General features: G+C 40.6%; 1 protein-coding gene across 3 annotated transcripts in view; it reads left to right on the forward strand.

The window, feature by feature from the left end:
- Positions 1-23349, forward strand: part of UBE2F (ubiquitin conjugating enzyme E2 F (putative)) — a 65962-nt gene that overhangs the window by 17350 nt on the left and 25263 nt on the right. For all 3 annotated transcript variants that reach the window (XM_064660376.1, XM_064660374.1, XM_064660375.1), the window contains 5 exons: positions 2269-2336; positions 6905-6975; positions 11224-11281; positions 19079-19111; positions 21174-21236. In XM_064660376.1, the coding sequence (XP_064516446.1) occupies positions 2269-2336; positions 6905-6975; positions 11224-11281; positions 19079-19111; positions 21174-21236 (293 nt within the window). The remainder of the gene's footprint in view (positions 1-2268; positions 2337-6904; positions 6976-11223; positions 11282-19078; positions 19112-21173; positions 21237-23349) is intronic.

Raw genomic sequence — 23349 nt, forward strand, 5'->3', positions numbered from 1 at the left:
GCTTGACTGGCAGGAAACTGATAGTCTTTTGGCCAGCTCTCCTCCCTTGGAGCTGTTCTTGGATGTTTCTTTTGGACAACTGAGGATTCATTAAACCGGAGTATTTGACATAAGGCACATGTAGATACATCCCTCAGCAGGCATCTATTCCATTTTAGCAGGAGTGCAATGTGAAGACCTGCAGCACACTTTGCTCCAGGCCCACAAGATCAAGGAACTAGTAAAATTAAGCCAAGGAAAATAACTTTTGTACTAGGAAATAGTTAGAATTCCTGACGGTTAAAATGGTTATTACAGTGCTATTATAATGTGCTAGACAGTGGATAAAGTGCAGTTAGCTGTGTTCTGTGGGATAAATTGTGGTGTTTGAGCTCCTAGGGGATATTAACTCACCTTTCACTTCTCATTCTTCAGTAATGGCTTTCTTTACTGATTTTTATCTCAGTATATATGAAAACAAAAGATACATAAAATCACAGAATCAACCGAGTTGGAAAAGACCTCTGAGATCATCAAGTCCAACCCTTGATCCACTACCACCACATACTTTTATCTTGTTTTTTTTCCTGTAAAAATCAGTGCATGTCTATTGATTTTCTGGTAAAGCATAATGTGCCTGAGAAGGCTGATCAATAAATCCACCACACTTCAAAATTGAATTGGAGTGGAAATGCAGAATGGATTTGAAAAGTGTGTGTTCTGGACAGGTTATTCCAGGGAGAATTGCAGAGGCTGAGGGCTGCAGCTCTGCTGTGCAGCTCAGCGTGGAGGCAGCTGCCAGCAGTGCTGGGTGGGGTGGGGAAACCAACCATCTTCTTTTTCCATACTCTGAACCTGTCCCAGAGGCTCCGGGGAGAAGCTGGGCCGTGATGGACTTCCCAGCTTCAGGCACAGTCTTTTGGAGGGATGCACTGGACATAGTGTGCAAGTTGGGGGTGATCTCTGGCAGCATCAGCTTTTACTGGCTCACCCCTCTCCAGCTGAGGGTTTGCCTTATTGAACAGGATGATGTCCTCTCCTTTTCTGTTGGTCATCTGCTAAAAGATGGCAAAGAGCAGGAGGGTAGGAACTGACTGTTCTCCTGTGATTATAGCAGTGTGGAGGCTACAGGCTGAAACCAGAGCATGTGGTTGTGGTGCATGTGTTGGTAGGAGAAGACAAAAGATCTGTGTAGGAATGGGGGAGGCAGCAAGTCCAGGAGACAGCAGCTGGAAAGAAGATTTTGACCTACAGTAGAGAAGCTAGTTTTTTGTAGTTTGGAACAAGCTAGATGGATTAAAAAGCGTTCCCTTATTTTCTGGAAACTATGGATTGCTTCACAGAACATTCCTTTGCAATGTTGGTTTAAAAAATATAATTCATACAATGCTAACCAGCCCTCCTGGCCTTCAGGCCTGCACTGTGGCTGGACCATGTGGTACAGGGAGCTAGAGTACTCAAAGTGGTTTGAGCCTGAGCATTCCTGACATGTCCCAGACCCCCAGAGCTGGATGTGGGCTAGGTACCTGTTTCCCTTTTTTTAATGAAAAGTAGTGGCAATGCCAGGCAGACATTTCAGATCACTTTGCAAGCATTTCAGCTTCGAAGCACAGCTGTCTCAAGAGTTGCAGGCTGACTGTTACCCGATTACATTATTTCTGGTTCAATGTAACTAGATATTTTAAGATGTCATATTATAAAATGTAGCCATTTTAATAATTCAGTATTGAGTCTGAGATTGACAGGGAGGCAGACATATTTTCCTAGCTGATGTATCATCCTAAGATAATTACAATAAAAGAACCTGCTTGCTCCTTTATTGTAGTGCACTGAAACATGCTCTTGCACACATTATTCATACAGCTCACGATACATGATTGCTAGCATAAGTTTGGGAAGATATGCAAAGTCCTGGAGCAGGATTTAGCATGCACTAGCAAGTGAAGTATTTCTCCAGCTCATTCCAAGGGTTGGTAATTGGTGCTGTGTGCCACATGGCAGGATTTTCTTCATACAGATATGAGAAGCTCAATCCAAGGTTCCTCTAACTTGGTATCGCCTGTTACTCTGCTCAGGATGGTGGATTTTTATGGGACTGTTGACACTGACTTCAAATTTCTGCTGTAAAAATGTTGGGAGTGGAGGAAAACACTGCTCACATGCTGTTTGGATTAGGTGGCAGCTAGTGGTGTGGTGTAACTAGGTTAAGTGTTTGATAACCCCACGCCATTATTTTAATCTTTGTAGTTTTTTCTTATTTAACTATTTTCCTTGTTTTTCCTTTTCTAGATGAGGGCTATTATCAAGGTGGAAAGTTTCAGTTTGAGACTGAAGTTCCTGATGCCTACAATATGGTGGTGAGTATTTGTCATTAGTCTAATGGTTGCCAGTTTAGATTTTCTTTCCAGGTGATGGGACTTCAGAGAGAACTTGGCATTGAGACTGAGAAAGGATCTTGTGTCTGTTACTAAAGTACCATGGGTTTATAGAAAAATCTTTGTTGCCTGGAGGTCATCTGAACTCCTGCTCAAATTTGGGCTAGTGTTTAAAGTTGGGTTTGGTGGCTCAAGGCCTGGGCCAGTTGGCATTTCAAAATCTCCTAGGATGGAGATCTCACTGCTTCTCTGGGCCTCTGTTCCAGTGCTTAATTACCTTTGTTGTGATTTTTTTTTTTCCTATATCAGGTCAGAATTTTCCTTTTTGCCTGTGGGCCTCTTTTATCACTGTGCACCTCTAAGAAGAGCCTGACTCAGTCTCCTCTTGACCCTCCCATCAGGTAGTTGCAGACAGCAGTAGGGTCCCTTCAGCCTTCTCTTCTCCAGGCTGAACAAATCCCTGTCCTTGACTCCTTGCCCTGTGTGTGTTAATCCCTCTGGGACCATACAGTGAGGATGTGGAATGCACAGATACAGTGACAAGTGGCAACTCCAACAGTTTTACTCTCCCAGGCTGTTAAGTATCTTTAAAAAATAACAATTTCAATGGTTATTAAGCAAGCAGCTTTTCAGGGGACCAGGAAATAATTGCGATATCTTCTTGTAGGTAAATGGAAAGCTCCAGACAGCTTGGCCTTTTCAAGTCTGAGACTCTCGGTATTTCATCATTGTGCTTTACTAAAATTGCAGAACCTTGCAAGGGAGGAGAGATGCAATTACAATAAAAATAACTTCAGTCATTGTTTTCAGAGTTTAGCTATCAAAAGAACAAGATTGTCCCCAAAAATGGAAAACAATTAAGGCACGTCTCCAGTTCTCAGGAATTACAGCTGCTGTTATGTATCCTGATAGCTTGATACATAAGGAAACTACACTCATTTGAGCAACTGAGTTGCAATATTTGCAAGTTAGGTATATGAATTTCAGGAGGAAGGAAGTGTCATTTTCTTTTAGTTTGAATGCTTTTGATAATTTTGTAATTTTTTTCCCCCATCCTTCTGCTTTGTTTCCTTACTTTTGGTGTTGATAGTTCAGACCCCTTTTGCTTTCAGAGAGGCTGAAGAATGTACAGGCGAGGATCCTAGGGAAATGTTTTTGGGAAGACCCTTGGCTCATGTTCAGCTGCACCAGGCCTAAATTCAGTGTTATGTATGTGTAAGAGTCGCAGTCACAGCATTGTTTGTGTAAAAGTACGAAGGAGGTGTGGTGGTCTGGAAGGTGATAGCTTGAGTTCCCAGACTGAGCTTGGAGAACAGTGCATTAACACTGCTAGGAGAGTAGAAAGGTTATGTTTCTGGAAGCATGGTTGGCATTCCAGAAGATGCCTTCAAGTTCCTGATATTCCTTTATAATCTATGGATAAATGGGATGTATACTGTATCTTATGTAAAGTTCATGCTTGCAGAGGACTATAGCATTTCTGAAACAGCTTTGAATTTTCCCTTTCATTATTTTGATAGCTTTTCTCTCCTTTTGTAGTAGTATTGGTCAAGAATTATCTGCTCAAGCTGTTTTGTTTTCAAAGTGTTTAGGATCGTGTCTGTATTGATACACTTCTGCTAGCATGTGTAGGTGCTTTAGGTAGTGTTTGCAGTGGGATGCTTTTGGTTGTGGGATGTTTTAAGTCCCCCTTACCCTCACCAAAGACTTTCAGACTATGATACAGGCCACCCTTAGTAGCTTGTGTGTGGTTATGCTCATATAATAAACACAAAGGTGGTCATTTAAGGTTCACTGCATCCTTGTTCTAACTTGAGTAAATAGTGTCATGGCCAACATGGCCTTCAAATAAAGGGGGAAACCTTCTCAGATTCTCTGCTGTCTAATTTTTTAGTCATCTTCAATAATAACAGTTTAACCCCCTGTGGTAATTTTGGGCACAGGGGAACACACACAATATATACTAGTTTTATTTTCTTAAATTACTGTATTTTCGGTTGTTCACCTGAAAAACACTGCTTTAGAAAAGTATTTGCTATGTATAACTGGAGAGCCAAATCTTAATTTTGGTCTGACTATTTTGATTCTTAAATTCCAGAATTAAAAAGTCTCTGGTTTGTGATGGTTTCCTGCTCAATACTGGCAGAAAAATCTACAGCAACTGTTAATTAGATATTTTACAATTCTAGCACCTCTCATCCAGTACAAAAGAATGCTTTGGGACTAGCTGGTGTTTAGAGAAAATATTCCAAATAACATAGATTCCAAATTTCTCTTAGGAACCACATCCTTTCTCTAGGGAAAAGATTGTGAATTGAAGAACTGGAGTTACAGGACAGATACCTCTAAGTACACGTGTCCTTTTTAGAGTGCCAAATTATCAGGATCTGAAACTGCTAATTAAGATCATTCATTGATTAGCAGTTTATAATCAGTCTGTCATTTGGGGAGAACAGTGGAAGGGAGAGATTATTTATTACTTTCATTTTTCAAGAAATGAGACAAACTTAAACTGAAACTTGCTCTGCAAAGCTTCCACCAAAACTGAAGTTGGAATATGCAGAATTCTCAAACACTTGCAAAGCTTTCTTGTACCTTCAGCATGTGTTCGTGGGTATGTTGAAGTGGCCCGAGGATGGATGGGAAAGGCAGACAGTTTCCACTGCCAAAACTAAAGAGGGATCCCAAAACATTGGGCTGCTTGGAAATGGAGGAGAGAACAGATGCAGTCACTGCTGTGCCCCCCATTTGAGATTGGATCTACCTGTTTACTTCTGGTGTCTGAGGTGAAGGAAGAGTTTGAGCAGTGAAATAAATGGATTTTGTGAGCTTTGTTGTGCAAAGTGTTACATGTATGACCTGGAGATGGTTGGAGGTGTTGAAGTGAAACATCATCTTGAGGAAATCTTGTGGGGATTTGTTGGGCTAAGGAGACTTGGAACAAGCTCGAAGGAGAAGTTTTGTCTAAAGATGTATTTTATGACAGTGCTCCACATTGTCCTGTCTGTCTAACAGGGGAAAAGGAGAAGGGAGAGAGAAAACCTTTGTCTTACTGTCAAAAGTGGGTTTTTCTAATTTTCAGCAATGAAAAACGCTTTGAAAGGATAAAGGAATTCTTTTGTTTTCATGATACAAAAAAAATGAGACACCAGTTAATTCACTCTGACTGTGAGGATTTGGGGATTTCATTTTTTTTTTTTTAAGAGTTTCTATAAAGCTTTTTTCCCACTCATCAACACACTCCCTGTTTGAAGGTACATATGGTAGAAATTTACTCTTTTATCTTGATCTACTGGCACGGGATAAATACTGCTGCTTTCCTTTGCTTGAGAACTAGGCATAATCTTTCAAAGCAATGTGAAGGTGTAGCTAATATAAAGCTGTGCTGTTAGAAAACTTCTAAAACCAGCATTTGTTTTGAAAGGAAAGAGTTTGAGTTTGAGGCTGTTTTCAGTCAAAATCTGTTACAACTTGCAGATGAGTTGCGGTGATGGGTGTTTCTTCTTTTAGAAGATATTTTTTGGATGTATTTTTGGTGTCTCAGTGCCATGTGTATTTTCTTACCTCTTTTTCCAAGGAGTCTTAATTAAAAAAATATTTAATTAAAAAGATAATTGGAAAATTGAGAACAAAATGGTGACACAAAACACATCATGCTGCAAATATAACTGTTTGGCTGTTTTGTCTCTTGACTGAAGACTTTATGGGGCACAGTGGAGGAAAATAGCTCCACATCTATAATATGTGATTTAATTGGAATTATGCAAGGTGCTGGTCTGTGCTGATGTACTCCAGTGCACTTCCTATAAGGAATAATCTGCCTGATGGAAAGCTGCAAATCCTAATGGGGAGAGCATGGATGGAACAACGTGCTGTTGCTAAGCTACTGAAATTTTTATGATCCACTCTTTATTTACTTCACAAAACTAGAGCAAATGAGACTGTATTTTAAGAATCTGTGTTTCAAAACCCACTATGTAATTCACAAATTTGGTGATCTTGCCTGAAAATAAGTTTGGTAGCTTTTTCTTTTAGTGTCTTAAATTCGAATATGACCAACCGTGAACAGGAAGGTCTCTGTTCAAAAGAAGTTGTTCTTTTTATGTAGTTATCATCATTGCATTCTCTGCTGGTTTAACAAACCCCTGACCTGGATATGCCATCCAGGAAAACACTTTGTAGTTTCTTGGTTAAAATTTTTGTCTTACTGGTTGAGTGTTAAGAATGTTGAGTGTTAAGAATGACTTAGAATGTTTTCTTTCCACTGATGGAGTTAGGAGAAGAGAGTAAATTTTCTTGGCTTTCTTTAAAGTTATGTTTTTCTGAGGAAAAGCCTAATAATACCAACCTAGCTTTTGTAAAGAGTTGAGAGAAGCTGAAAGGGGAGAGAAATCTAGTGTGACTCCTGTAGGTTATGTATCAGTGCCTTTAACATCCAGACTTTGGCTGTGAGTATCAAATATATTTGCCTTTCTCAGTTGTGTGAGCTGTAACAGTGATATGGTTTTATTTCAAGGGATAACATGGTCATTTGTTTTCTCTCCTGGCAGCCTCCAAAGGTAAAGTGTTTGACAAGGATCTGGCATCCCAACATTACAGAGACGGGAGAAATCTGCCTAAGGTAGCACCAGCATGTGATTTGGGTTTTTTTAACCTTGGGGTAAAAATGTAAACTCCAATCTAAACAAAATTTGGTTTTGTTTTTTTTTTCTCCCTTATAACTGAATATCCTCAGGCCCTGATGGGACTCGAGGCTTTTCTGTTTAATGCCTGAGTGTGTAAAGTGCTTGAAAAGCCTTCATATTTCACAAACGTTCCTTAAACTTTGACAGTAGCTCTTCTATACTTGTCATTTGATTATTTTAACATTTAATGTCCACTAAGACGACACATGTACCAGTTATAACAAAGAAGATTTGGGGTCAAGATAAGTCTGAAAGCTTTACTTTACCAAAATGAGATGCTTCTGTTGCTGGGTAGTTTTCCTTGATAGTAGATGTTTCCTCTCAAAAATCAGTTTCTGAAACTTTGATTTCAGTGTTTCATCACCAGTACCTGATGGTGAAACTGGCCAGGAGCCAACCATAAACAGAAGTGAGAAACATGACTGTCATTTTTCAAGTTAGTGGCCCATAAAAGAAAATGTAGATGAAGCAGATGCAATGACAATGTGAGATTGAAAGCTGTTCTGAAGATCCAGAATGGTTGTTGACATGTGTAGCAAATTAACACTTTAAAAAAAAAAGCTGTATTTTTCCTGTAGATTTAAAATCATTTTAGTGCTGTGTTCAAGATCCTGGTGAAAGTGAAGTTTTCAGAGGGCAATCTCTCACACTTTTTAGGCAGGTCAGGCTCGTCAGCCTTAAGAGAACTTAGATTCTTTGAGTCAGGTAGTGGAAGTAAGGGAACAAACAAGTGAGCTTTGTGGAACCAGAAATACTAGACACTAAACAATAGCTAAAGTTGAAGTTCTGCTACAAAATCTTCCGATTAAATAAAGCATCACATCCACGTAATCCCAGAATGGTTTGGGTTGGAAAGGACCTTAAAGCCCATCTTGTTCCAACCCCCTGCCATGTGTAGGGACACCTTCCACTATCCCAGGTTGCTCCAAGCCCTGTCCAGCCTGGCCTTGGACACTTCCAGGGATGAGGCAGCCACAGCTTCTCTGAACACACTCTTCTGGATATTTCACTGTTTCCTGCCTTTAAATGGTTCTAATTATGAGAGATGAATGTAGTGTTGGAACACTGTAGTTCTAATGAAGTGAAACAGTTTTTTCAGCATCTGCACTGAAACATCATCTTTATTTGATTGTTAGGTGCCTTAACACATCAAACCATTTAGATGGAAAAACTAAAATAACTTAGATTGATTTATGCCTGTTATAATGGAGAATGCATTCTATATATAGTACCTGCAATCAACTTACACAGGAGTCTTTACATTAAAATAGCTTCAGTTATTTTTAAAAGCAGGAAAAAAATCTTCATCAGTGTTTTTCCCAACTGCCTTTTGCTAAACATACATCATGGTGTAAGTATGTGTTGCTTTGATAATCATCCCTGGATTAAAACATACCAAATGGTTAAGATTGGGGTCAAGTGTAATAGTTTTGGGTAGGAGAAGTGTTGCTTCTCTGTGCTTTATGGATTGCAGTTACTCTGGACCATATTATTAATAGATCATATTAATTAGGTCTGGACCACACTTGTGGATATTGCATCCACTGCACATGTGGATAGAAAAAGTCAAGTTTTCTCCAGGACTGATCTCCTCCCCATTACAGGAATTTTTAGTCACTTAAGCTGTAAGTCAAGTCATGTCAGCTGGAGTTTCAGAAGGTTTTAAACTTACTGGAATATTGCAGTTCCCAGGTCAGTAGATGCTTTTGCAAGATCTCTTTAGGGTGCTCTGTATTTAACATGAAAAAATTCTTTAAAGCCTTCTTCCATGCAGGAATTACAAAATGAGAAATACTTGATGGGGTGAAAGCTGAGCAGCTGACTGGTCATATCAGTGATGATTTTTGTTACCATAGCTTCAAAATGGTGATTTTGCAGTCTTCCCACAGGAATCCAAATATGTTTGAAATTGTATTCTGGGAGGTCTCTGTAGATACAAACCCCACGTGGTGAGGCGTGGTTATCAGTGCCAGTCCCCCGTGACTGAGGACACACTGGTCTTTTCTTAGCTCCTTCTGCAGCTGAAGACAAAGCAAACTAGATGATCTTTAAGGTCCCTTCCAACCCAAACTATTCTATGATTCAAATGGAAGTGCTGTTTTATTGTTCTTCCCTATTCCTGGTGAAGTCCCCCCGTGACAAACTCACCCTCCTGTCAGCCCAGCTCCCCTGTGGCAGCAGGATCCATGGATGGCAGGTCTTTGAACAGGAGCTACATGCAGATGCTTGTTCATTCAGCAGACTAATTCGTGTTTTTTGTGTGTTTCTGCTCATTTAGGTGTTCATTCTGTGTGTGTGATGCTGAGAGAGCCTCTCACTGTTCAGACCTGCTTGGCTGGCTCTTATATCTGGGTCATCCCTGTGGAGAGCACGGGATGCAGCTTCTCTAGTCACCAGGCTGTGGGAAAAGGTTCTGATTAGGGGCTTAATGAGCATTGCCAATCTGTAGGAAGAAAGAGGATACTGCTCTATAAATTACTTATATCAGCAAATGAGGAATGACTATTAAGCCGAGGGACACTTACCTGTCTTCACTGCTTTCCTGCCAGAGCTCTAGGAGTGGTATGAGTGTCTCCTCAAGTCCTGGCTGCAGGTGTCCCCCACTGGAGAGAGAGCTCTGAGGGCTTGGGAAGCTGCAGAGCTGTTAATGAGGCTTAACTGATATGCTCAGGCACTCTGAGCTCTGTCAGTGAATATTTTTATGATTTTTTTGTGTGTGTTAGCCTACTCCTCGCTTTGAAGTTCCCAGTGAGTTATATGAAGAGATAAAGGGGAGTACTGCAGCACAATTTTGTAGGGAACAGTCTTCTTCACTTTCACTTTTGTTATATGAACAAAAATTTCAGCCACAAGATGTTATTTTTAGTGTTCTTGAAATGAGTTTTGAGCTGCGCTGGTGGCAATGGCATATTTTACCTTTTTAAAGGCACAGAAATGAGATCAGCAGCACGGGTAAGATGGAATGGTCTTGTCCAGTGTGATCATCCTGTTCCTAGCCTCTCTAGGAGGACAAGGAGTCAGTGGACAAGGAGTATATTTCCTTGGATTAACAACTCTATGCATTCAATAAAAACTACCTGGATAGCCTGTATGGTCTAGTGGTCTGCTGTGATTTTTAAATTACTTAATACATGTCACCTTGAAAATTGGTAAAACCTAATGGTTTAGGACTAGTGGGTTTCACTTTAACCCTGTCATTTCAGTAGCAGAAGCTGCTGCTGGTGGTGAATTTTTGTGCTTTGCCACTTTGCTGTGTTGAGATTTCAGTTTTATATTGCTTCTTACAAAGGAAGGTATGGTTGTGGAATCCAGACTTTCTCATTCATATTATTACTTTTGTGAGCAAGACTTCAGCTTATTTCTCCACTATTCCCTGGTCTCCAGTAGTTTTCCATCTCATAACTGCTGAGGTTTAGACTGGAAAGGTCCAGAAATACCTGAAGAGTTGAACACACCTCTATGATTTCAACTTGTAAATAGGTCAGCAGCTTCACTGACTTAATATGCAGCATAATATGCTGGTCATATAAATTTCCATGCTGGATATCTGCATATAGGGAAGTCTGTATCTTATTTTTTGTATTCATATGTGTTTATACTAGAATTCAAGAGCATGTATTACAGTTAATAAGGAATTTTTTCCTCCTGAGCAGACAGACTAAAACTATTTCACTTTCCTATCCCTGCCTCTAGGAAGCTAAAGTCTTCTCAGAGAAGAGAGGATGATAATCCTCTTTTTGCTAATTAGATATCCCTCCCAAAATACCCTTTTCTGAATTGGATTGTGCTAGTTTTGGTGAGAGATGCATTGTTCTGCAAGTTTATCTCTCCACCAAAGATTACCATGTTCTAAAATGTGTCTGCGTGCTCAGTGGATAAAAAAAATGTTCAACGTAGAGACAGTCACAAGGATTTCTGTCACACTTACTCTGCTTGAGGAAAATTTATTCAGGTGTTTTGACAAAGGTTTTGCTCAGGTTGGGAGTTCTGTTTTGTCACTCTGTGGAATGTAATTTTAGGAAGACATGCCAGCTCCTGTGGTTTAAAATTCCACTATATATAGTGAAAGAAGTAGATCTTCTTTTGCAATTACTTCCTAAGTTCCTAATGTTTTCTGAGAAGATTTCTGACAAAGTTTAACTAGAAGTTGCACTGTATAATATGTGTGTCTTTTTTTTTCCCAGTTTATTGAGAGAACATTCAATCGATGGCACTGGCTGGGCTCCAACTAGAACATTAAAGGTACTATTTCATTTTAGATGCGTCCATCGAACTAGATATAGTTTAAAAATCCTTTTATGGACTTGGAAAGAGACAGATAATGTGGTTTGCTCTGGAAACAACTGAGATTTTTGTCTTTTAACAAGTGCTGGTGGCAATAGTAGAACAAGTACAGTACTGACTGATCAAAGAAACATTTGCCAGTTTTAGTGTAGCTGCACAAATCCTGCTGTGACTGCTAAAAGGGTTTGTAGCTTGGTGGGACTGCAGATGACCCTGAGACCCCATGGTTGGTAAGGGGGTCTGTTGTTTTTTTTACCCAGGCAGCAGCTGCCAAGAGCAAGAGCATGATGTGAGCAAGACCAGCAGTAATGTCTGCTGATTTCCATTGATATTCCTGACAAATCAGTGCAGAGCACTGAGCTCTTCCTGTTGCTGGAATTGTGCTGTTTATGGACAGTATGACCACATGGTCCAGTTACTTGTCAGTGCATTAAAGATTGTGGTGGGTGTGAGTTCACTACAGAGCACAGAATTACATGGAATGGGGAGTGACCGACAGCAAACGAGAGCCATGAGCTGGGACCCAGGTTACTTTTGTCTCTTTGTGCCAGTTGCCCCCACTAATCCAACCTTCCTGAATCCTTTGTTTCCAACACCCTGGATGGGGCTTTGAGCAGGAGCCTGCTTTAGTGGAAGGTGTCTCTTCCCATGGCAGCAGGGTGGGACTAGATGAGCTTTAAGGTCCCATTGAACCCAGACCTCTATGAACATTTGGAAACTGTGACTTGGAGCACCTGCTCGTCTCCATAATACTGTGTGAGTTTGCACAGTAGCACTGTGCATGGCATCCATTCTTGGCCGGTGATGGACTTGCAAATTAGTATTTCGTATTCCTCTCATCAGTAATATGAAGGCAGACTGGTTTTCTGGAGGAATAGTACCCAAATTTGTCCGATAAACACTCTGAACCACTGCTAAGATATTGAATTTGAGAATGGGCGTGTACTGTACTTCTGCAACAAAAATTCCCAGGAATTACTAATGCAGCCATTTCCATGGTTAGTAAAACCATTCCAATTAGATAACACACATCAAAAGCCACATGCACAAACCAGCTCTGCTTTATGCTGCTGCGTGCATGGAGCTTGTGTGCTTAAACCTTTAGAAGGCTGAAGTTTCAGATTGTGTCTCATCCTCTGAATCCTTGTGGTGGCAGCAGAGCTCTTACACGAAAAATCCTTCAAAATAAACTGCTGTGACCTTTTTGGTAATTGGTTTCAGTATCAAATGGGTAGAAACTTGAAGAAGCTTTTTGAAATAAAAGCAAAACTCTGTTAAATAATCTGTAGAAATTATCTGATAAAATGTATTTTAACAGTGTAGAGAATTCTTAATTGTTACCTGGTTATGAGTTAGCAACAGGAGCTTATTTACCTTTCAGTCTCCATTCTGTTATGTCCTGCATCATTTTATTGTATACTTTCCTCTCTAAAACAGATAATTCTTATGAATTAAGGCTGAAGCTGAAGACTGCTGCGTTATTTTGAGCCTCTGCTCAGAGTGTCTGAACTTGCTTTTCTCCTGCTTTTAGGTTTGATGATCAAAATGGAAGTTTTCCAGACAGAAAGCAAATAATGGCTTTAATTCCATTCTGTTCTCAGATTTTATGTCACTGGAAATACCAGCTTTTAAATAGCTCATATGAATTAACACAGTTGCTGTTACACTGATACCCTGCTTCTTCCCCTTCTGTAATCCCAATTTCACACTCAAAAGTGCTTTAGTAGCTTCTGTTATTCCTCAACATTCACTTCTTTGTATCCTGTTTGCCATGACTATGACCTGCCTAGTTAAGATACTCCTTGGTATTCTCCAGCTTTCTCCTAAATGCTCCTTTTCACTTTACCGTAAAAATATCTGGAGTGATTGATTTTAAAAACTGAAGAAGTGGATCTGTGTATTGTGATTGCAGAACTGGTTCTAAAAGTCAAGCTGTTCCTTCTGCAATGACCTCTAACCAACTACAGCTGGAAATAGGTCCATAAATAAGTGGCTGTTGCTGCTGTCAGGAGACACAGGAGCAGGAATGGGAAGTGTCAAGGTGGTCTTAGACTGTAGATCTGCAGACAGCTTTTCATACCCACCTGTAGGAAAGCGCTGGTTTTTTCAGGAATTTGTCTCCCATAACTTCAGATACAAGGTTAATAAGTATCTGTCTGTGCTATTAGATTATCTAATCTAAAAGGAATTAACTAATTTTCAATAAACTATTGCTGTTTGGAGTTTATCCTTAAGAGGCTTGCTTATTTAATTAGTGTTTAATACTAAATGGGAAAATTTTGCCCTCTTTGTTGCAGTAGTTCTGCTGTTGTCTTCAGGCAGTAAAATTACTTTATTTGAAATCATGCAAATGCCAAACTACTCTCTTGGAGAAATAAATCAGAGGGTTGTGACTTAACTTTTCCAGTTAACTTTACCTCCATGTTTAAGCATCAACCTGAGTAGTTTTGAAAGTACAAAACTTTGATCCGTCATCTTAAGGAAAATAGGTGGTCTGCTGTCAAAACCATATGTAATCAGTGCAGAGGAGTATTTTAAACAGACAATAACTGTCACTGTCTTCAGGATGAAGGGAAAAAAGAAAATCTGTATGTTCTGTGTCATTCACGTTAATTCGTGTTGCTCGTTTTTTCTCAGTGTTATGGTGCCATTGTACAGCTATTGATTTATTCAAGTTCTGTTTTGGAATGGGTCTCTTTGTCTTTCTTCTCCACCTCTAAAAATTGAATAAGCCCCAGACAAAAAAACTTCAGACCTACTATTTTGTGGAGAGAAGACGTAAACCACTAAAGACAATCTTCTGTGTAGATCTGACATTCTGTTTTCTCTGAAAATAAGCTTCAGGAAATTTTTTCTGCAGCGTTCTACTGTGTTGTATTTTGATTTATAAATTGGCTTTATCAGTTCTGTAAGAAGTGATTTATTTCTTTCCCCTCTGTACCTGCCCAGGCTGGTGAAAACACATAGCTCAACGTCTTATCGTAGCCTTTGCTTCATAAAACATTTGCAAAAGTTTTCATTTTCTCTCTTTTATATCTTTCTCTCTTTAGTATCTTCTGGTAAAACCAAATCTTTGGTTTTAGGTATAGTAGCTGTTATTGCTGGCATGTGAGTCAGGAGAGCAGGGCAGTACATGAGTAAGTCTGATTAAACCGTGGTTGTTTTCACCAAATTGTTGATTTCTGAATATGCAATTTGTGTCAACTTTAATCAGTTGAGTAGACTGGTCTCCTGAGGGCATGGCTTTAGTGTTCCTAATCACTGCAGTGTAGTTCATTAGGGAGCTATCACAGAATTCCCCAGGGAACAATTTATACAAGACTATCTGCCTGCCCTGAAGTACCCTCGAGGACAAATGTCAAGGAGGCAGTGACAAAAGTGAGGGATTTTACAGGAGAGCTCCTGCATACTTGGCAATTCGCAGCTGGCTTGGTCTGGGAGAGGAACAGACTGGAATTGTTCCTGTTTTCTTCCCTCTCATATATTTAAGCACAGAAGAAGTCGTTTTCCAGCCTTCCTCCTTTTTTTGTGTTTGCTAACTGGAGCAGTTCATGCCATTTAAGTTCCCCCGAGCCCTCTGTAAGCTGCTGCTGTGCTTGGGTGGGAAGCATGGGCTGGGACGACAGGCACATGAGAATTGAGATGCCCTTTGTGAGTGACTTATTCCAGGTGGAAATAGTGTTTTTCCTCCTGCAGGAGGAAATACAAAACAGAATTTTATTTGGGAGAAGACTGTTTCGGAGGGAAGAGGTTTTTTACAAACTAAAAAGTACCTACATCTCTGGAAAGAAAACTTTTTTTTTTGAATCCCAGAATCAGTGATAAATTTTGTGTACCCAGGTACATTTTAGGGGTTGCAGAGAGGTGGTTACTCCATGGGGGGAAATTCCAGGTGTTTGAGGAGGAGAAGCATGACAGAGCCTGGTGAAGGTGGGGCTTGGTGGGATGAAGAGTGGTTGGCTTTCTAGGCTGCAGTGAAGGGAGGAAGAAGCTGGGCTTGTTTTCAAGATATGATGGAAGAAGGTGAATGGAAGAGGAAAATCACTTGGAGCTGGTGCACAGGCAGACAGGATAGCAGAGAGCTGCTCCAGGACACTTGTTTTATCGGAGTTGTTGCTTCAGTTTATAAAGCAAACCAAAAAAATTGCTTCAGACATCTTGTATAAATGACTGCTGCTCCTTTCCTTCATCTGAGTGGCTTAAATTGTTTGTTTATAAAAAGTGGTTTAGCAACCTATTAGATCTGAAATGCTCCTTGGATCTCTAAAGGAGTTTCTTTAATTGGAAGTTCATTAGCTGCTTTTGTCTGGCTTTCTCTCTGCTTAAATTAATGTATTAAATATAGTTTGCCTGTTAAAGGAAAATCTTAATTTGCAATTTACATGTCTGCTTTCTCTTGAAAAGAAGTGCTGTGGTTGTGTTTTTGAAACCCTTGTTTGTGTCATGGTTTCAGTGGCATTGCTTTTGTGAAGTGGTTGTGAGAACTGTCACTTGGGAAGGGCTGGTGACTAACTGAATTAGGACCTCCTGCAAATGCAAAGCTTTGAGACTCTCTGGCCTCAGGAGAGGCGACTTCAAAAGCTGTACTGAGGATTTTGATTCATTGCTTTTGAACTTTAAACACTGCTGCAGTGGCAGGTCTTTTTCTCCTCAGTTGGCATGCTGTAAATAAATCTGTGGGCAGGGGTTTGATGTAACTTTTCACTCAAGTGCAACACCAAAATACTCCAGAACGAAAAGGGACCATTATAAAGGGTTATTTACAATTGTCTGACTTGCTTGTGTTGACTTCCCCACTCTCGACCTCAAACTGGTGATATTGCCATGGAGCAGAGTGTGTTTCCCTCTATTCCCTCTTTCACTTGCTGTGGATTTAGCCAGGTAGTGCTCTGCTCGGGAACCCTGGTTATTTAGCTCAAGTACTTAAATCCTCTGAACAAAGTAGATGTTAATTAAACTCACTTGCATTCCCGAGACCTGCTGTTGACTCCCAAAAACATCTAACCCCATGGGTGTCATCTGTGCTTATGCAAAGCCTCTGGGACACTGGGCAGAGAATAGGGACCAGGGCTGCCTGGGCAAGGCTGGAGCTGGAGCCAGGTAAAGCAGCTCAGGCAAGGCTGGAGCTGGAGCCAGGTAAAGCAGCTCAGGCAAGGCTGGAGCTGGAGCCAGGTAAAGCAGCTCAGGCAATTCAGCAGCTTTGCCTGCAGGGTCCAGCCTGGGCAGACCTGAGTGCTTTGGTCCAAAAAGCACAGGAGGTTCTCAGCTGTGCTCCGAAGTGACCCCTCAGCAGTGGGTGCACTTGTACTCTCACTTGGATGTCAAGCATGGAGAAGAAAGTTGATAAAAAGCAGCTTTGTAAAGGAAAAAGCCTTGTCAGGTGTTACCTTGTCAGGTAGAGATGTCTGATGCTCCTCTTACAAGGGAGTTCTCATTGAGGTACAGCAGCATCAAGGTGTGCACTATTAGCATTTTAAGTTGCCATCTGTCCTGCTCCTGCCTGTGGAGATAACCTTTAAAAGTTCTTGTACTATGCCCAACTTTCAGTTTTCGGAGTATTTAAGCAGAAGTTTGGTAAATGTTTGAAACCAAGGCTGATGCTTTATTACACTGAAAGAAAATAGAAGTTTTTGAACTGTTAAATCTGACAGGATCTTTGGTGGCTTGTGCATCCTTTAGTTCCATCAGAAAATGCATTCAGCCAGTGCTTATCTGCATGCAGCAGGCAGCTCTGGAGCCAGTAATGCAAAGGCATTCTTTCTGCAATGCAACAGTGTCAAGTTTCTCAAATACAAAGTATTTATTTCGCTCTTGTTCCTTCCCATTTCCCTTTCTCAATATCCTAGATTTAAACCCAAACTAGCCTCAAACTCATTACAAAAAGTGTTGCCCTCTGGTAGGAATTTAGCATTATTTTTTTATGGAGCCATGCAAGGATATAAAATGAATCCAGCAAGTCATAAAAGTTGAATAGGTGGAAACATCAAAAATTATATTAAGAATTTCACACATAAGTTATTCAGTAGTAATAATAATAATAATAATAATCCCATTATGCGTTTTGGTGTCTAGAATGGCAGTGAAAATGTACAGCATTCTGACAACTTGTGACCTTACAGAGTTTTGCTGGGTTTTTTTCTTTTTGTGTTTGTCATTTTTTTTTTTAATGAATCTCTGTGCAAAGCCAGTCTGAACGAGTCAAGCATCCCAAAGCCCTAAAACCAGGGCTCAGCAAATAAGAATTTGGGAGCAATTTATTATGTAATGGGAAAACAATTTGGTATCACATATCTATTACCACCACCCCCAAAACATCCCTGGAGGGGCAGTAAGGCCTCGGAGGGCAGCAGTGGATGGGGCTCCCTGTAATTCAGTGTCTGGGTCATTCCTTTCATGCAGTTTGTGTCTGTGCTGCCACTGAAGGTCACGAGTACCTTTAAAAGTTGCTGGTTTTGCCACACATGTCAAGGTGCTGAAACTGGAAACACAATGTCAGCTGTGCTGGGCAGATTCACGTTTTTAAAGCAAATAAACTGAGTAGGGTTATTTGTGCAAGATCAAAGGGAAATTGGATCGTGAGAGGCTGTTTTCCACATAATGCTGACATCATGTCTTTTTCATTAAGACATAATTGCATGGTGTCCTTAAGGGATATGGATTTCTGTGATCCACCACTCAGCAGAGGGCCCAGAACAGGAAACAAGCTGAAATGCACTCAGTTATTGAAGTTCTTTGCCATGGATAGGAAGTTTTAACTTTAAAGCTTTATCTTTATTGTAAAAGGCGTATTTTAGCCATGAAATTATAAATGGGCAGCCTTTGTCCCACAGGTGGAACTGAGACAGTGTGGTTTTCATGGGCAGGCAGTCCAGTGCTCGCAGGCTGGCACGAGATCAGCCCTGGTCTTTACTGAATTATCTGGTAGGTGTGAGCTCCAATGCCCAGACTGCAGTGGAATTTTGCAGTAGGGAGCTTGGTTATGTTGCTCCTAAAAGAAATAATATTTTCTGTAGGTAGAAAAGTGTAGCCTCTGAGTTGGTGGTAGATGATTCTTTTAGGTCTCTTTCTGTAATATTCGGATGTTGTGCGTTTTCTTTCTCTTTGAAGGTTGTCAATGGACTCTGAGGTCAATGCTAACAGAACCCCAAAATAAGCTGCTTGGTAACACTATTTGGAGGCAGGTTCCCCTGAAACTTCCTATTTGCAGAAATTGCAAACCCTCTCTATTCAGTGTGTTTAAATAGGTACTTAAAGGTAATAGAATTATCTGAAACATATTCTTATGTAAGAACAGTATTTTTTCATACTCATACTACACCTAACTCTCTTTTCTCTGATATTTTGACAGTTTCAAGTATTTGTCTGACACCATTTTAATTTTTTCATTTTAAGAATGCATTGCTGAATTAAGTTTTATAGCCACCTTTTAAACTAAGGAATGCAGTTATCAATTGGTGGCATATACTAAGGTATTATTTCTCTCCTTGAGTGGAGAAGCAACAGGAGTAAGGCTCCTGTACACACAGATCTGAACTTTTATTTGAATATGCAGTATTTGGTTTTTGCTGACTCCTAAATATCAAGTGTCCATGAAATGGGAAAGCTTTTTCAATATTTTGATGTAAATTAGTTAAACATCACCCTTAAGCTAGATTTAATTTCCAGTAATTTAGTGATTAATATAAAAATTAAGTATGTGAATGTGTTCAAAACACCTGAAATACATGTCTAACTGACTGTGTTTTTCCTTTGCAGGATGTTGTCTGGGGATTAAACTCCTTATTTACTGTAAGTAAAGGAATATTTTGCATATCCACTTTTCTTTTTCCTGCCTGGTTTAGCTTGAGCATCTGCTAACATGAACCCTGTGTGTTGCCTCTAAAAGTTTAGGTCATTATTTCCCTTGACTTCAGTGGGGGTTGTACAAGTCTGAAATCAGTTTGTGCTTTTTTTGTGTGTGTAACTGCAAGACTAGTACAGATGGTCTGAAGTGCCAGCTTTTTTTACTGTTGGTTAGAAATATTGTGGGACATTTTGATAACATGTTACTTGATATCTTCCATGCAGTATGAAATTCCTTCCTTGAAAATGGAGGAGAGGGCAGGAAGCTGTAAGAGGCAGGCAGGATGCAACAGTTGCTTTTGGTCCTAAAAGTGAAGAGGCTAAGTCTTCACTGTAAAAAATTGCCTCTTTTAGGGGTTCCAGGGTTATGGTCCCTTTCCACAGCCATTGCTGCTGGGTAGGAAGGTCAGGAGAAAGCAAAGAGCGGCACTACCTTGGGGGCCACATTTGTCATGCCCTCTGGAGAGAGCTACCCCAGCCACTCCAGGATGTAGAAAGGAGGCTGTGAAAAGCTTTGGATGAGGAGCATTGCTGTGGGCTTCCCTTGTCTCAGCCTGTTTTTGGAGAGAGGAATTCCTTCCACCACTGCCTGCAGGGACAGAGGGGTGGCTGTGCTTCCAGTGCTGTCGCTGGGATCTTGGAGAGTTTCTGAAACCTCCAGCATAGCCCAGGCCAGTGACTGACTACAATTTTCTGGGATTTCCTGGCACCCCAAGGCTTGATTTGTTTCAACAACTTCTCTGGTGAATTGATTTTAGGAGATTGGAGAGCATTTGCCTTTTTAATAAAAGGTAATTGCATTTCACAGTCAGTCTCCCACTGCATGATGAGTAACTGGAAGGGAGTAAAATCCACTGGAAGTACAAAGGAATGCCTTCAGGGGTAGAACTGCACATAAAAATAATCTGTAGGGCAAACAGCTGCAGAGAGTGATGGTTGTGTGTTGGAGACCACAGGGATTTGTCATGGCCAGTAAGAGCTGTGCTTCCCAGCTTCTCTCTTGGATTTCCCCCATAGCCACCTTCTTATAAATAAAGTAGGCTTTGGAAAGCTGGCACTGGGATCACATGGGTCTTGCAGGTTCTTTTGGCACTTTCTGGAAGAAAGAGAGGGGAAAATGAGGTGGATAGGTGTGGTGCCTTGGTTGCTGCCTGAAAATGAGTCAGAGACTGACAGGAGCCTTTCACACTTGTGGAACAGCAGTATTCCACTCTGTCATAGACTGAACTAAACTGGGGAAAGGATCTGGGCTGCAGGCAGAATATAGATTTGTGGTTCAGTATTATTTTTAATGATGATTCCCTTTCCAGCAGCATCGTGTTCTCCATTGTTTTTAACCCTAGACCTTCTCTCCTTCCAAAGTTAGTATTTGAGATTAAACTGAGAAATAGGAGGTTTATTTTGACTTTCTGTTCCCTGACCCCACATGCCTTTAGTTCCTGAGCTCTTTGCAGTTCTTTTCCTCTTGTTTTTCTCCTACTGCTAAAACATCCCTATTTCTCATGCTCTAGGTTACATAGTTTCTTTCACAGGAGGGAATTAAATTGCTTTTCTATGGAGATGGCATTAAGGAAACTTCTACCTTATCACCATGATGTTTGCAGAGTTTTTTTAAGGGTTTACTTTGCCTTTGAGCAAAAATCAACAAGAATTGTGCCTCCTGAAAATTTGAATGTTCCTTCAAAATTGGGCTTAAAACTGTCTCAGTTTTCAAATAGAAATGTGTCACTGCCAGGGAGGAGTGTCACAGGGCCATGTGTCCCCTGCCACCAGAAGGGCTCAAATGTTTTGCTGCTGTTGTCCTTTAATTGTCTTATGATTTGGTTTGCAGTCATCAAACTCATTTGCAGTTTCCTTTGGCAGGGACACCACCAAGGTAGTGAGAAAATGGCACTGGGCTTGCTGGTCCTCTTTGCTTTGTTTTGTTCCGTTCTTCACTGGGAATTTGGGTTCTGCATGTGATGCAGTGAGTGGGAAACCTGTCATGTTCTCTGGTTTTTTTTCCCAGGATCTTTTGAATTTTGACGATCCCCTGAATATTGAGGCTGCAGAGCATCATCTTCGTGACAAGGTGAGTCAGTGGTTTATTTAAAGCCTGTTGTTCCTAAACAAATACACGTTCTGTGCTCGGATTCCCAGTCAGTCCTTTTAAAGCGCTCGCGCTGGTACTTCAGGCAGTCGAGTGACTCATTGTATCAGCAACCAGTTACTCAAACAAAAAGTGCTTTCTCTGGGAAAGTAAACTCCACACAGTAGTGTTAGTCACCATATGCTGGAATTGTTGACCATAATGTAGTCATGTCCCCAAAATAGATGATCTTTTCCTTCTCGTTTCTGAGATTGTTTCCCTGAAGTTGAACACGTTCTGTGCAGCAAGTGACAGTGAGTTGGTTTGTTGCAGTGACATGAGTAGCCTTTACCTTAAAACACCTGTGAAAAGATCTCTTTTTCTCTTTCCAAAGGCAACTTTTTTCTTCACAGCTCTTACATCTGTCATGCTTTTATAAAGCCAGGAAAAACCTGGGCATAAAGGCCAGGAGAGGAGTGGAAGCTTTATTTTCTTGTTACTGGTCCTAATTTTAACGTGTGCATTACGGACTGGGTCAAAACATGTTCTTGCTTAGTGGCCTGGTGAAAATGTACTGCTCAGCTTTGAGAGGGTGTCTGGAGGTAGAGGTGACCAAAAGTGCTAATTTCTTCCTTGTATCAATGTCCAGAATGGCGTTACATTTTATTATATAGATTAATTCCTCAAGCACACAGAACTTACACTTGGCATGCTGAAGATCTCTTGTTTTAATTAAATCCTTCTGATACTTTTGTGGGGGTTAACCTCTAAGATGGAAGAAAACTTCCAGGTAAGCGTTGATTTGAAGAGTTCATTGAAAATGCAGTCAGGCAGTGCACCTAATTTATCTCATTTTTTCAAGAGGAAATATCAGGATTGCAAGTTCATCTTTCCAGCTGTTTTTTGATTAATGTGATGTTGTAGCTATTCTGGTATTTATCAGTGTTTGTAGGGCTGGGGTGAGACTGTAAACATATATTGAGAAAAAATTTCTAGAAACCTACCCTGGAAGAGAGGGTTTTTTGTGGCTTTGTTTTATCATAGAATTGTTTGGGTTGGAAGGGGCTTTAAAGACCATCTTGTTCCAACTTCCCTGCCATGGGCAGGGATACCTCCCACTAGACCAGGTTGCTCCAAGCTCACGAGAGCGGAGTAGAGGGGGAGAATCACCTCCCAGGACCCCTTCCAAGCCATAAAACACTGAACTGGTCACTGAGGGGCTACAACATGGGAAACAAAACCAGTGTAGGGAAGGCTGAATAATTTTCTTTGGTTGCATTGTTAGCCTGAATTATTCTCCAATCTCTTGCTGGGAAAATTTGTAGCTTATCAGTGCTTTGAGTAAATTGTTACACCTCAGAGTAGCCAGACTACTTCCCAAAGTGTCCACTCCCCAGAGGGTGATGAAATGCTATGAAATTGCTGTCTTGCACCTCGCAGCCTTGCTCAGATGTTGGAAATTTTGGGAATCCACAGGAAGGAAGAATGTTACCTGATTTGTAAAACACACCTCCCTCAAAAACAGAGGTGAGCGCTCAAAATAGGTCCTGCTACACTGATAGCATGAGAGTTGTTTGGCTTTTTCAAGTAACAGCAGCTGCAGAAGAAGTGAAAAAGAAATTGAGTGGGCTTTTGACACTCTTCTGAATTACAAATATTTTTGGAACGAGCACTTCTTATTTAGTAAACTCTAAGGGTTCTCCTCCCAGGCATCTGTAACATTCATATTCTGCCACGTTAACTCTTTTTAGGAGCTTATTTGGATTTAGTGGAGGTGTTTCATTGGTAGTGACAGCACCAGGTAGTGCTGGATTTTCCATAGTACGTCTTACAGCAACATCAATAAAAACCAGTGATGCCTGTGTGGAGAGAATAAATTATGCAAGGGAGAGAAAAGGCTGCTCAGAGGATGCAATTGCAGCCTGAGTTAGCATTTTGTCTTTCTCTGGTATAGATGTCATGTAGCATATAAACACTTTGTTGTAGAGTCAGACTGCAGTGGTCCCATCCTGGCTCTTAAGAAAATACTTGAAATGCTCCATATAATTAATATGGGAATGCTAATTAATTTTCTTTTCCCTGAGGTGTTTTTACATGTGTAATCAATGACAGAAAT

This window comes from Pseudopipra pipra, chromosome 7 (genome assembly GCF_036250125.1).
Source record: "Pseudopipra pipra isolate bDixPip1 chromosome 7, bDixPip1.hap1, whole genome shotgun sequence".
In the NCBI taxonomy this organism is placed as follows: domain Eukaryota; kingdom Metazoa; phylum Chordata; class Aves; order Passeriformes; family Pipridae; genus Pseudopipra; species Pseudopipra pipra.